At 44.2% G+C, this 14,852-nt stretch overlaps 1 protein-coding gene across 6 annotated transcripts in view; it reads right to left on the bottom strand.

The window, feature by feature from the left end:
* Positions 1-243: 243 nt before the first annotated feature.
* Positions 244-14,852, bottom strand: part of LOC110496438 (PHD finger protein 14) — a 102,812-nt gene continuing 88,203 nt past the window's right edge. For 4 of the 6 annotated variants that reach the window (XM_036953025.2, XM_090206824.1, XM_090206822.1 and 1 more), the window contains one exon: positions 2,840-3,409. In XM_036953025.2, coding sequence (XP_036808920.2) covers positions 3,326-3,409 — 84 coding nt within the window. In that variant the 3' untranslated portion in view covers positions 2,840-3,325. Of the gene's footprint in view, positions 3,410-14,852 lie in introns of all 6 variants that reach the window. The other 2 variants (XM_021572346.3, XM_090206825.1) reach the window with 2 other exon arrangements.

Below are 14,852 nucleotides of genomic sequence, written 5' to 3' on the forward strand. Positions count from 1 at the left end.
TGCTGTCTCTGGTCCTACGCAACACTCCATTACTGTAGGCTAGGATCTAGCATGGATCCCAAATGGCACCCTATTCCCTATATATATTTAATGTAAAATGATCAAGCAGAATGGTTGCAATTTCCTTTCTCATTTTTATGACTGCAGTTGACCCAGACTGCCGTTGTCCCAAAGCTTTGTATAAGGAGGGTTCTTTTTGGATGTTGACAAAGTCAAATTGAATGAATGTCATAGAGACAGAGACGATATTAAAACCTTAATATATTTGTGAAAATGAGGTTAATTGGCATTTAAACATTTCCAAAGTATCTAAATACATACTCTTGGCAAATGCATATCCCCCCAGGAAAAAAAAAAGACATTTTCCTTGTTGCGTTCATGTTAAATCAAAACATAGAATAATACATTGGTAGCACTTAAACAGGCAAATCAAAGGCAAAACGCGTTGACTTGGATTGTACTTTCTAGACAGCCTGTGTTAAATGCCTAAGAAATCCTACTTGTGTTTGTTTCCTTTGACTTGTAGAGCGGCCACAAACAAAGCTTATCGCTGACATCAAATGGATGGTGCTACCAACAGGCCACATCATGTGTATAAGGTTACTGACATGTCAGACAGTATGAACATAAATGCATACAAATATAAAACTAAAACTAGACCAAATAGCACCAAAACAAAAGTGATACAAGACCTGTACGACAAAACTATTTCAATTCAATGGTGATGAGAGATTGTATAAGAAATACTCGACACCACTGAATACTCAACATACAGTGTATGTAAGCCGGGCATTGAATATATAATAAGATCCCAGATCTGTTGGTGCTGTGCAGCCAACTCTAATGCAGCTTCTTCTTGTTTGTGACAGCACAAACAGATCTGGGATCATACTGAGAACATCATACTGTATTCTGATTAGTGTATGAAAATAGATCTGAGGGAAAAAGTTTGGTTGGTCAAGTTCATAAAAACATCAAGCAGGTACATATCCTTTAACAGTCTGACTGGACTGGTCCAGCCAGGCACTTTCCCTGGGTTTTATATTTATTTGATTTCATCTCTGCTGCAAATTAAATCCAGGATGGATGCCCCTGAAAACACAAATCTATTACTGGGCCCCACTGAATGAAAACCTTCTCTGTCAGAATACATTGATGTGCTTTTTCATTAAGTTCTTATATACAAACCATAGAAAAACATTTTAGAATATATAACCTAGAATATATTCTAGATTGTATATTTATCTGATAAAACCTACATACAGTGCCTTGCGAAAGTATTCGGCCCCCTTGAACTTTGCGACCTTTTGCCACATTTCAGGCTTCAAACATAAAGATATAAAACTGTATTTTTTGTGAAGAATCAACAAGTGGGACACAATCGTGAAGTGGAACGACATTTATTGGATATTTCAAACGTTTTTAACAAATCAAAAACTGAAAAATTGGGCATGCAAAATTATTCAGCCCCTTTACTTTCAGTGCAGCAAACTCTCTCCAGAAGTTCAGTGAGGATCTCTGAATGATCCAATGTTGACCTAAATGACTAATGATGATAAATACAATCCACCTGTGTGTAATCAAGTCTCCGTATAAATGCACCTGCACTGTGATAGTCTCAGAGGTCCGTTAAAAGCGCAGAGAGCATCATGAAGAACAAGGAACACACCAGGCAGGTCCGAGATACTGTTGTGAAGAAGTTTAAAGCCGGATTTGGATACAAAAAGATTTCCCAAGCTTTAAACATCCCAAGGAGCACTGTGCAAGCGATAATATTGAAATGGAAGGAGTATCAGACCACTGCAAATCTACCAAGACCTGGCCGTCCCTCTAAACTTTCAGCTCATACAAGGAGAAGACTGATCAGAGATGCAGCCAAGAGGCCCATGATCACTCTGGATGAACTGCAGAGATCTACAGCTGAGGTGGGAGACTCTGTCCATAGGACAACAATCAGTCTCGTATATTGCACAAATCTGGCCTTTATGGAAGAGTGGCAAGAAGAAAGCCATTTCTTAAAGATATCCATAAAAAGTGTCGTTTAAAGTTTGCCACAAGCCACCTGGGAGACACACCAAACATGTGGAAGAAGGTGCTCTGGTCAGATGAAACCAAAATTGAACTTTTTGGCAACAATGCAAAACGTTATGTTTGGCGTAAAAGCAACACAGCTCATCACCCTGAACACACCATCCTCACTGTCAAACATGGTGGTGGCAGCATCATGGTTTGGGTCTGCTTTTCTTCAGCAGGGACAGGGAAGATGGTTAAAATTGATGGGAAGATGGATGGAGCCAAATACAGGACCATTCTGGAAGAAAACCTGATGGAGTCTGCAAAAGACCTGAGACTGGGACGGAGATTTGTCTTCCAACAAGACAATGATCCAAAACATAAAGCAAAATCTACAATGGAATGGTTCAAAAATAAACATATCCAGGTGTTAGAATGGTCAAGTCAAAGTCCAGACCTGAATCCAATCGAGAATCTGTGGAAAGAACTGAAAACTGCTGTTCACAAATGCTCTCCATCCAACCTCACTGAGCTCGAGCTGTTTTGCAAGGAGGAATGGGAAAACATTTCAGTCTCTCGATGTGCAAAACTGATAGAGACATACCCCAAGAGACTTACAGCTGTAATCGCAGCAAAAGGTGGCGCTACAAAGTATTAACTTAAGGGGGCTGAATAATTTTGCACGCCCAATTTTTCAGTTTTTGATTTGTTAAAAAAGTTTGAAATATCCAATAAATGTCGTTCCACTTCATGATTGTGTCCCACTTGTTGTTGATTCTTCACAAAAAAAATACAGTTTTATATCTTTATGTTTGAAGCCTGAAATGTGGCAAAAGGTCGCAAAGTTCAAGGGGGCCGAATACTTTCGCAAGGCACTGTATCAGTGACATCTCCAGTTACCATAGCGAGTGTGAGGGTTCAGCCCTGTCCCGTTAGAAAATACATACTATTCCCTCTAAAAGATAACCAAATGCATTCTGTTCTCTAAAATATACTGTTCCTCTGGCTACAAAACTAACGTGGGTAGTACCTCTGTGCTCTGTCCCATATCTTACTGAAGAGAAAAGATGAGTTAGCATGGTCCCAGATCTGTTTGGGCCATCTTGTGGTTGTGTAGTCATTAGCTGCAAGAAAGCACAAACAGATCTGGGACCAGGCTAGAGATGAGCAGTAATGGCAGTAAAACGGTGAGACACTGCAGACTGTCCTGTTTGCTACAGATCTTTCAAGCGGAATTGACGACACTGACCATCCGGTGACCACTAACATTTGATCATTGTGCTCAAGATATGGTAAAACTGTTGTTTTTGTTTCAGTTGGGAACTTCGTATGGGAATTTGTGCTCTGTCGTTTCCTCTTGGACAGAATCGTCCTCTTCGTCCTCCTCATGTTCCTCCTGAAACATAAAACAACATATAAATCGGGTCAACACAGAATATTCAGGCACGGTATTTTCCTCACCTGGGTCCCCAAAATGGGTCCGTAGAAGGTGAAACATATCAAAGTCCTTTAGACCATAGTTGGACAAATCACATCCTTAACTCACAACCACAAATTAGATTTTTAGAAAGGTCTGTCAAAATACCAACAGGGATAAGCAGTTAGTGTTGGTAGGTTAGTGTTGTGTCGGTGTTAGTTAGTGGTGACTTCCCTGCTAACAACATTGCTCAGCAGCCATTTCCTATTAAAACATAGAGCTGTAGAGAGGCTGGGCCCAGAGGGGGCAGGCGACAGCAGCAACAGTGACTAAACGACTCTGACAGATGCAATTATCTCCATCTCTAGAGGTTAATATACACACTGAGTTAGAACCACATCTACACACTATGCACACTGTTAGAAACAGCGGGCCTTTACATCCACACCAAGAATCTACACTAGGCCTACACCTCATGTAGGTCTGTCCATCTGCACGTTCGTGTATATGTACAGTGGGGCAAAAATGTATTTAGTCAGCCACCAATTGTGCAAGTTCTCCCACTTAAAAAGATGAGAGAGGCCTGTAATCTTCATCATAGGTACACTTCAACTATGACAGACAAAATGAAATTATGGTGGAAAATAAGTATTTGGTCACCTACAAACAAGCAAGATTTCTGGCTCTCACAGACCTGTAACTTATTTTTTAAGAGGCTCCTCTGTCCTCCACTCGTTACCTGTATTAATGGCACCTGTTTGAACTTGTTATCAGTATAAAAGACACCTGTCCACAACCTCAAACAGTCACACTCCAAACTCCACTATGGCCAAGACCAAAGAGCTGTCAAAGGACACCAGAAACAAAATTGTAGACCTGCACCAGGCTGGGAAGACTGAATCTGCAATTGGTAAGCAGCTTGGTTTGAAGAAATCAACTGTGGGGGCAATTATTAGGAAATGGAAGACATACAAGACCACTGATAATCTCCCTTGATCTGGGGCTACACACAAGATCTCACCCCATGGGGTCAAAATGATCACAAGAACGGTGAGCAAAAATCCCAGAACCACACGGGGGGACCTAGTGAATGACCTGCAGAGAGCTGGGACCAAAGCAACAAAGCCTACTATCAGCAACACACTATGCCGCCAGGGACTCAAATCCTGCAGTGCCAGACGTGTCCCCCTGCTGAAGCCAGTACATGTCCAGGCCCATCTGAAGTTTGCTAGAAAGCATTTGGATGATCCAGAAAAAGATTGGGAGAATGTCATATGGTCAGATGAAACCAAAATATAACCTTTTGGTAAAAACTCAACTCGTCGTGTTTGGAGGACAAAGAATGCTGAGTTGCATCCAAAGAACACCAAACCTACTGTGAAGCATGGGGGTGGAAACATCATGCTTTGGGGCTGTTTTTCTGCAAAGGGACCAGGGCGACTGATCCGTGTAAAGGAAAGAATGAATGGGGCCATGTATCGTGAGATTTTGAGTGAAAACCTCCTTCCATCAGAAAGGGCATTGAAGATGAAACGTGGCTGGTTCTTTCAGCATGACAATGATCCCAAACACACCGCCCGGGCAACGAAGGAGTGGCTTCGTAAGAAGCATTTCAAGGTCCTGGAGTGGCCTAGCCAGTCTCCAGATCTCAACCCCATAGAAAATCTTTGGAGGGAGTTGAAAGTCCGTGTTGCCCAGCAACAGCCCCAAAACATCACTGCTCTAGTCTTTTACCAAATAGGGCTATCTTCTGTATACCCCCTACCTTGTCACAACACAACTGATGGCTCAAACGCATTAAGAAGGAAAGACATTCCACAAATTCATTTTTAACAAGGCACACCTGTTCATTTAAATGCATTCCAGGTGATTACCTCATGAAGCTGGTTGAGAGAATGCCAAGAGTGTTTAAAGCTGTCATCAAGGCAAAGGGTGGCTACTTTGAAGAATCTCAAATATTAAATATATTTAGATTTATTTAACACTTTTTTGCTTATTACTTGATTCCATATGTGTTATTTCATATGTGTTATTATTCTACTATGTAGAAAATAGTAAAAAATAAAGAAAAACCCTTGAATGAGAAGGTGTGTCCAAACTTTTGACTGGTACTGGATATATATATTTTCTTTCTAAGATGCACATTCTCTCCTCTCCTCAGTTCCTGAATTCATGTGCTGCTGCTGTAGGGAGGGCGGCATTGTCTAGGCAACTGAAGACTGGTTTGCTACAACACCTTGCTTGTTTCAGCAAGGAGCAACAAAGTTTGGACTCAACCTCACGAATGCCCGGCCGTTCAGTCATCTGTTTGTTCCACAAAAAAAAAACATTGTTATGACGGTTATTTTGTTTTTATGAGTCTTCATCCATAACCCTATTTCCTATGGTATTTATTTTAACACAAGAGCAAATCTCCCAAACCTCCCAAGTGCACTTCAACAGCAGCTAATTGGGCGAATTGAGTATCTAAACATCAAGCCCCCTCCCAGGTATTCAGAGTATCTCTCGCCACATACAGTATCTAAGGATGCGTCCCAAATGGCACCTTTTCACCTATCTAGTACACTACTTTTGACCAGAGCCCTATGGGCCCTCCCTATTGGCCAGGTGAATAGAGTGAACTGGGACTAGGGTGCCAATTGGGACGCAGCCTAACTACGTAGCAGGATCCCCCAGGCTTGTTAACTATAAGACAGTAACTGTGGAGTCATAAATCAACCAGGGGCCAGAGTTTAGTTCTGGTTCATATATCACCCTGTAACTCACACAAACCTTGTCTGTGTCTGCACCTCTCTGGACACACTTTTGATATGCAGCCTGCCCCTGGTGAAAAATGCCTTACTTTTTCCTGAACTCAGGATACTTCTCTACTTCCCTCCTCCGCCCGGTCCTTGTGGGCCGATATAAATCTATCGTTGCCGGGGATGACATGTTGTGAACCCCGGCCGCCGTACATATCGGCCTGTGCCATCCACCAAATCTCTCTGACAAGCCTGCCAATTTTCCAATTACCTGTGGTACCATTCACTATCACATCCCCAGGCAGATCTCTCTCTCCCTCCCTCTCGCTCTCCCTCTTTCTCCTTCCTTGATGTAGTGTCTGTCCCTGGAGAGAAGGGGGAGGGGAGACACCCCTGTTCCTGGCCTCTTGGGGACTGATTTGCAGGGCCTGCTGCTAATCTCCTCCTCTCCCCTCCATCCACCTCCCTCCCAGGAGTATGACGGCACTACACAATATACACTGAAGGAGCTAAGGAGAGAGATGGCCAATAGAAACATAGAAACGTGCTGATATGATCATTACTATCACTGCTGTGGGATTCATTAGAGACGCCATTGGAAATGGAGGACATGAACAATGACAAGTAACTAACCACAACTATATGCTGTGGTGTACCCTTTCCATTATGACCACGGCCATTAGATCTGGCACCAGGCTAGGAGAAACCCTGGGCCTGTTCCGTAACAGAAACAGGAGAGTGAGATAGTGGGTCCAGCCTTGTGTCAGGGTCCCTGACAGACAGAGTGATATTTTGCTCTGTGAGGAGCAGAATGGAGAGGCAGAGAGCCACCAGAAAGATGTCTCAGAGGGCCTGGTGAAAGGGAGAGAGCAGTGGAGGAAGAGGGGATAAGAGGGAAGAAACTGACAGGCTCTGGCATATCTCCATCCCTCCCCTCTGGAAGAGAGGTAGGGGGAGAGGGGGATGGAGGGGATGGGGGAAAGAGAGAGACAGGAAGGGAGAGCTCTCCATGGGTCCCCAGCCCTCTGGCACCAGCAGCATATACAGATGATAATGAAATGCCATACTTTTTATTCTAATTGAGTTTGGTGTTCTTAAAGGGCATGCAGAGCCTGTCGTCCACCGCGCTCCTGCTTTCTCACACACTGCTACTGCTGCTCTCAACATGTGAGTCTGGAAGGAGAGGAGGAGGAGAGGAAAGAAGGTGGGTAGAGAGGAGGGGGAGAGAGAGAAACAGGGAGACTACTCCCCCCACACAGGGGAAGGAGAGGAGGAGGAGAGGAAAGAAGGAGGGTAGAGAGGAGGGGAAGAGAGAGAAACAGGGAGACTACTCCCCCCACAAGGAGAGCAAGGAAGAGAGGGGGAGGAGGAGGAGAGCGAAGAGAGGACAGAAGTGAACCCTAGGTGGCAACAAAGGCTCATGGAGCTGCTAATGTGTGTGAGGCTGAGACCCCCGCTGCCTGGTAGGAAGAACGACATTGCTCTAAAAGACGAGTGAAGCACCCCCCCTCCTCCCTCCCTCCCTCCCTCCCACACACGCCATGCAGGCAACTTCATAAAGCGGGATTAAAAATAATGCTGTAAAAGAAAATGAAATGTCCAACGCTGCATGTCTCATTCTTTAATGAGCTTTAGCACTGGTCCTTTATCAAGCCGGCGCAGTCCTCAAAAGAATTAGCAGCTAATTAGTATGACTTATTTTCCTTATCGTGTTTTCTGCTTTTATTGTATTTAGTAGTGTGGTTGTCTGCGGTGCACTGTGTGTGTGTGGTGGAGGAAGCAGTGCTATGGTACTGGGTTTCTTTGATAGGTGCTGCTGGGTGGTTCTGGGGGTTTCACAGCATCCCAGCAAGGTATTGATGCTCCTAGAGCCACATGAAAACACCCACAGTGTGAACAACATTAAAGCACACAAATAACTACCGATCAAAACACCTCATGTGACCCAAACTAAAGACCAAAAAAAGAGCACACACAGACAGACACTGGTGTGAAGCCCTGTGTGTATTCATAGTCAAACACTATTTTTTCATAAAGATGTTTAGTCATTTTGAAAGGGACAGATTCAATTCCAATGGCACAAAACAAATTGATTGAGCCAATGAAGAGTCGTGTGTCTGTGTGAAGGGCTGTGTGAAGAGCTGTGTGCCTGTGTGTGAAGAGCTGTGTGCCTGTGTGTGAAGAGCTGTGTGTCTGTGTGTGAAGAGCTGTGTGTCTGTGTGTGAAGAGCTGTGTGTCTGTGTGTGAAGAGCTGAGTGCCTGTGTGTGAAGAGCTGTGTTTCTGAGTGTGAAGAGCTGTGTGTCTGTGTGTGAAGAGCTGTGTCTGTGTGTGAAGAGCTGTGTGTCTGAAGAGGCGTGTGTCTGTGTGTGAAGAGGCGTGTGTCTGTGTGAAGAGCTGTGTGTCTGTGTGTGAAGAGCTGTGTGTCTGTGTGTGAAGTTGTGTGTCTGTGTGTGAAGAGGCGTGTGTCTGTGTGAAGAGCTGTGTGCCTGTGTGCGAAGAGCTGTGTGTCTGAAGAGCTGTGTGCCTGTGTGTGAAGAGCTGTGTGTCTGTGTGTGAAGGGTTGTGTCTCTGTGTGTGAAGTTGTGTGTCTGTGTGTGAAGAGCTGAGTGCCTGTGTGTGAAGAGCTGTGTGTCTGTGTGTGAAGAGCTGTGTGTCTGTGTGTGAAGAGCTGTGTCTGTGTGTGAAGAGCTGTGTGTCTGAAGAGGCGTGTGTCTGTGTGTGAAGAGGCGTGTGTCTGTGTGAAGAGCTGTGTGTCTGTGTGTGAAGAGCTGTGTGTCTGTGTGTGAAGTTTTGTGTCTGTGTGTGAAGAGGCGTGTGTCTGTGTGAAGAGCTGTGTGCCTGTGTGCGAAGAGCTGTGTGTCTGAAGAGCTGTGTGCCTGTGTGTGAAGAGCTGTGTGTCTGTGTGTGAAGAGTTGTGTCTCTGTGTGTGAAGTTGTGTGTCTGTGTGTGAAGATGTGTGTCTGTGTGTGAAGGGGCGTGTGTCTGTGTGAAGAGCTGTGTGCCTGTGTGTGAAGAGCTGTGTGTCTGTGTGTGAAAAGTTGTGTGTGTGTGAAGTTGTGTGCCTGTGTGTGAAGAGCTGTGTGCCTGTGTGTGAAGAGCTGTGTGTCTGTGTGTGAAGAGCTGTGTGCCTGTGTGTGAAGAGCTGTGTGTGAAGAGCTGTGTGTGAAGAGCTGTGTGTCTGATGAGTCGTGTGTGCATGTGTGTCAGTGTTTGAGCATGAATGTGTGTTCATATGTGTATAAGTGTGTGTGTGTGTGTGTGTATGAGAGTGGGAGGTTATGAGCGTGAATGTGTGTGTGTGTGTGCACTGGTGTGTTTTAAAGCCTCTTTTGCCATTCAGGTGAGGACACAATAGCATTGGTTGGGTCATAAACAGTCGCTTCATTAGCTTGCTCAGACTGTGCGTTACGCGCTACATTTAACCCCCTCTCACTCACACACTCCACCTCTTCTCCTCTCTCGCCTCTTCTCCTCTACCTCGCTCTTCTCTGGTCCTCTTCTCCTTCCTCTCTTCCCTACTCTTCTCCCTCTCCTAATGTCTTCCTCTCCATTGCTCCCTACACACCACCGCCCAGCCAAACCAGTTACCAGAAAGCAGCACAATTACATTTCATGACTGGGCATATTTGTGATTCCCATTTCATTTATTACAAAGGGCATTCATTAATCTCCCTTCTTTTCCGAGAAGTGGAATTTCATTTTAGTGAGCCGTGACAGATACTGAGGTGAGCCTACCAGGCCAGGTCTAATTTAATCAGAGGTAAAATGCACAAGCGGGAGGTTTTTTATCCTCTGTTTGATAAGCGCTGATGCTCACAGGGAAAGTATATGGTGGTGGTGGGAAGAGAAGTCATTTCTCTCTGTTTCCAATTTCAACCATTTAAAAAGTGGCACGGAATCATAAATAGCGGCTAAAGTGCTTGGTAGGAATCTGCAGGCCAAATTGGCCCAAGTGCCTCCTCCATTATCTCTGAGTGCTGGAGAGGAGAAACAAATCAGGAACAAATAAAAACAACAGAAACATCAAAGAAGCGGAACATGAGGGACCAGAGGACACGCCAATGAGAAGCCTGGCTGCTTGAGAGATTGTTGACTGCTGAATGTGGCTATGAAGGACTGGAAAGAGCACTAAGATGCATTACAATAATCTCTTCTTTCTCTTGTTCACTTCCCTCCACGTATTTGACAGGAAATGACTGTCGCAAGTAGTGAACACGTCAGGAGGAATAATTCATTATTGGGAAATACCCCTAGAGGTAATATATGGTGATTAAACTACAGGACTCTACACTAAAGAGGTTGACTGGTCTGTTGACTGATTATCTAACCACAGGACACTACACTAGAGAGGTACTGTACTGTTGACTGGTCATCTAACTACACGACACTAGAGAGGTACTGTACTGTTGACTGGTCATCTAACTACACGACAATAGAGAGAGGTACTGTACTGTTGACTGGTCATCTAACTACACAACACTAGAGAGAGGTACTGTACTGTTGACTGGTCATCTAACTACACGACACTAGAAAGAGGTACTGTATTGTTGACTGATCATCTAACTACACGACAATAGAGAGAGGTAACGTACTGTTGACTGGTATCTAACTACAGGACACATGAGAGGTACTGTACTGATGACTGGTCATCTAACTACACGACAGTAGAGAGAGGTACTGTACTGTTGACTGGTCATCTAACTACAGGACACTAGAGAGGTACTGTACTGTTGACTGGTCAACTAACTACAGGACACTAGAGAGGTACTGTACTGTTGACTGGTCATCAAACTACAGGACACTACACTAAAGAGGTACTGTACTGTTGACTGGTCATCAAACTACAGGACACTACACTAAATAGGTACTGTACTGTTGACTGGTCATCTAACTACAGGACACTAGAGGTACTGAACTGTTGACTGGTCATGTAACTACACGACACTACACTAGAGAGAGGTACTGTACTGTTGACTGGTCATCTAACTACAGGACACTAGAGAGGTACTGTACTGATGACTGGTCATCTAACTACACAACACTAGAAAGAGGTACTGTATTGTTGACTGATCATCTAACTACACGACACTAGAGAGAGGTAAGGTACTGTTGACTGGTCATCTAACTACAGGACACATGAGAGGTACTGTACTGATGACTGGTCATCTAACTACACGACAGTAGAGAGAGGTACTGTACTGTTGACTGGTCATCTAACTACAGGACACTAGAGAGGTACTGTACTGTTGACTGGTCATCTAACTACAGGACACTACACTAAAGAGGTACTGTACTGTTGACTGGTCATCTAACTACAGGACACTAGAGAGGTACTGTACTGTTGACTGGTCAACTAACTACAGGACACTAGAGGTACTGTACTGTTGACTGGTCATGTAACTACACGACACTACACTAGAGAGAGGTACTGTACTGTAGACTGGTCATCTAACTACAGGACACTAGAGAGGTACTGTACTGTTGACTGGTCATCTAACTACAGGACACTAGAGAGGTACTGTACTGTTGACTGGTCAGCAAACTACATGACACTAAACTAGAGAGGTACTGTACTGTTGACTGGACACCTAACTACAGGACACTAAACTAGAGAGGTACTGTTCTGTTGACTGGTGATCTAACTACACTACACTAGATAGGTACTGTACTTTTGAGTGATCGTCTAACTATAGGACACTACTGGTCATCTAACTACAGGACACTAGAGAGGTACTGTACTGTTGACCGGTCATGTAACTACAGGACACTACACTAGAGAGAGGTACTGTACTGTTGACTGGTCATCTAACTACAGGACACTAGAGAGGTACTGTACTGTTGACTGGTCATCTAACTACAGGACACTAGAGAGGTACTGTACTGTTGACTGGTCATCTAACTACAGGACACTAGAGAGGTACTGTACTGTTGACTGGTCAGCAAACTACATGACACAAACTAGAGAGGTACTGTACTGTTGACTGATCATCTAACTACACGACAATAGAGAGAGGTAACGTACTGTTGACTGGTATCTAACTACAGGACACATGAGAGGTACTGTACTGATGACTGGTCATCTAACTACACGACAGTAGAGAGAGGTACTGTACTGTTGACTGGTCATCTAACTACAGGACACTAGAGAGGTACTGTACTGTTGACTGGTCATCTAACTACAGGACACATGAGAGGTACTGTACTGATGACTGGTCATCTAACTACACGACACCAGAAAGAGGTACTGTATTGTTGACTGATCATCTAACTACACGACACTAGAGAGAGGTAAGGTACTGTTGACTGGTCATCTAACTACAGGACACATGAGAGGTACTGTACTGATGACTGGTCATCTAACTACACGACAGTAGAGAGAGGTACTGTACTGTTGACTGGTCATCTAACTACAGGACACTAGAGAGGTACTGTACTGTTGACTGGTCATCTAACTACAGGACACTACACTAGAGAGGTACTGTACTGTTGACTGGTCATCTAACTACAGGACACTAGAGAGGTACTGTACTGTTGACTGGTCATCTAACTACAGGACACTAGAGAGGTACTGTACTGTTGACTGGTCATCAAACTACAGGACACTACACTAAAGAGGTACTGTACTGTTGACTGGTCATCAAACTACAGGACACTACACTAAAGAGGTACTGTACTGTTGACTGGTCATCTAACTACAGGACACTAGAGGTACTGAACTGTTGACTGGTCATGTAACTACACGACACTACACTAGAGAGAGGTACTGTACTGTTGACTGGTCATCTAACTACAGGACACTAGAGAGGTACTGTACTGATGACTGGTCATCTAACTACACGACACTAGAAAGAGGTACTGTATTGTTGACTGATCATCTAACTACACGACACTAGAGAGAGGTAAGGTACTGTTGACTGGTCATCTAACTACAGGACACATGAGAGGTACTGTACTGATGACTGGTCATCTAACTACACGACAGTAGAGAGAGGTACTGTACTGTTGACTGGTCATCTAACTACAGGACACTAGAGAGGTACTGTACTGTTGACTGGTCAACTAACTACAGGACACTAGAGGTACTGTACTGTTGACTGGTCATGTAACTACACGACACTACACTAGAGAGAGGTACTGTACTGTAGACTGGTCATCTAACTACAGGACACTAGAGAGGTACTGTACTGTTGACTGGTCATCTAACTACAGGACACTAGAGAGGTACTGTACTGTTGACTGGTCAGCAAACTACATGACACTAAACTAGAGAGGTACTGTACTGTTGACTGGACACCTAACTACAGGACACTACACTAGAGAGGTACTGTTCTGTTGACTGGTGATCTAACTACACTACACTAGATAGGTACTGTACTTTTGAGTGATCGTCTAACTATAGGACACTACTGGTCATCTAACTACAGGACACTAGAGAGGTACTGTACTGTTGACCGGTCATGTAACTACAGGACACTACACTAGAGAGAGGTACTGTACTGTTGACTGGTCATCTAACTACAGGACACTAGAGAGGTACTGTACTGTTGACTGGTCATCTAACTACAGGACACTAGAGAGGTACTGTACTGTTGACTGGTCATCTAACTACAGGACACTAGAGGTACTGAACTGTTGACTGGTCATGTAACTACACGACACTACACTAGAGAGAGGTACTGTACTGTTGACTGGTCATCTAACTACAGGACACTAGAGAGGTACTGTACTGATGACTGGTCATCTAACTACACGACACTAGAAAGAGGTACTGTATTGTTGACTGATCATCTAACTACACGACACTAGAGAGAGGTAAGGTACTGTTGACTGGTCATCTAACTACAGGACACATGAGAGGTACTGTACTGATGACTGGTCATCTAACTACACGACAGTAGAGAGAGGTACTGTACTGTTGACTGGTCATCTAACTACAGGACACTAGAGAGGTACTGTACTGTTGACTGGTCAACTAACTACAGGACACTAGAGGTACTGTACTGTTGACTGGTCATGTAACTACACGACACTACACTAGAGAGAGGTACTGTACTGTAGACTGGTCATCTAACTACAGGACACTAGAGAGGTACTGTACTGTTGACTGGTCATCTAACTACAGGACACTAGAGAGGTACTGTACTGTTGACTGGACACCTAACTACAGGACACTACACTAGAGAGGTACTGTTCTGTTGACTGGTGATCTAACTACACTACACTAGATAGGTACTGTACTTTTGAGTGATCGTCTAACTATAGGACACTACTGGTCATCTAACTACAGGACACTAGAGAGGTACTGTACTGTTGACCGGTCATGTAACTACAGGACACTACACTAGAGAGAGGTACTGTACTGTTGACTGGTCATCTAACTACAGGACACTAGAGAGGTACTGTACTGTTGACTGGTCATCTAACTACAGGACACTAGAGAGGTACTGTACTGTTGACTGGTCATCTAACTACAGGACACTAGAGAGGTACTGTACTGTTGACTGGTCAGCAAACTACATGACACAAACTAGAGAGGTACTGTACTGTTGACTGGACACCTAACTACAGGACACTACACTAGAGAGGTACTGTTCTGTTGACTGGTGATCTAACTACACTACACTAGATAGGTACTGTACTTTTGAGTGATCGTCTAACTATAGGACACTACTGGTCATCT

Source organism: Oncorhynchus mykiss, chromosome 18, assembly GCF_057628025.1.
Source record: "Oncorhynchus mykiss isolate SJ-2025 chromosome 18, ASM5762802v1, whole genome shotgun sequence".
Lineage (NCBI taxonomy): Eukaryota > Metazoa > Chordata > Actinopteri > Salmoniformes > Salmonidae > Oncorhynchus > Oncorhynchus mykiss.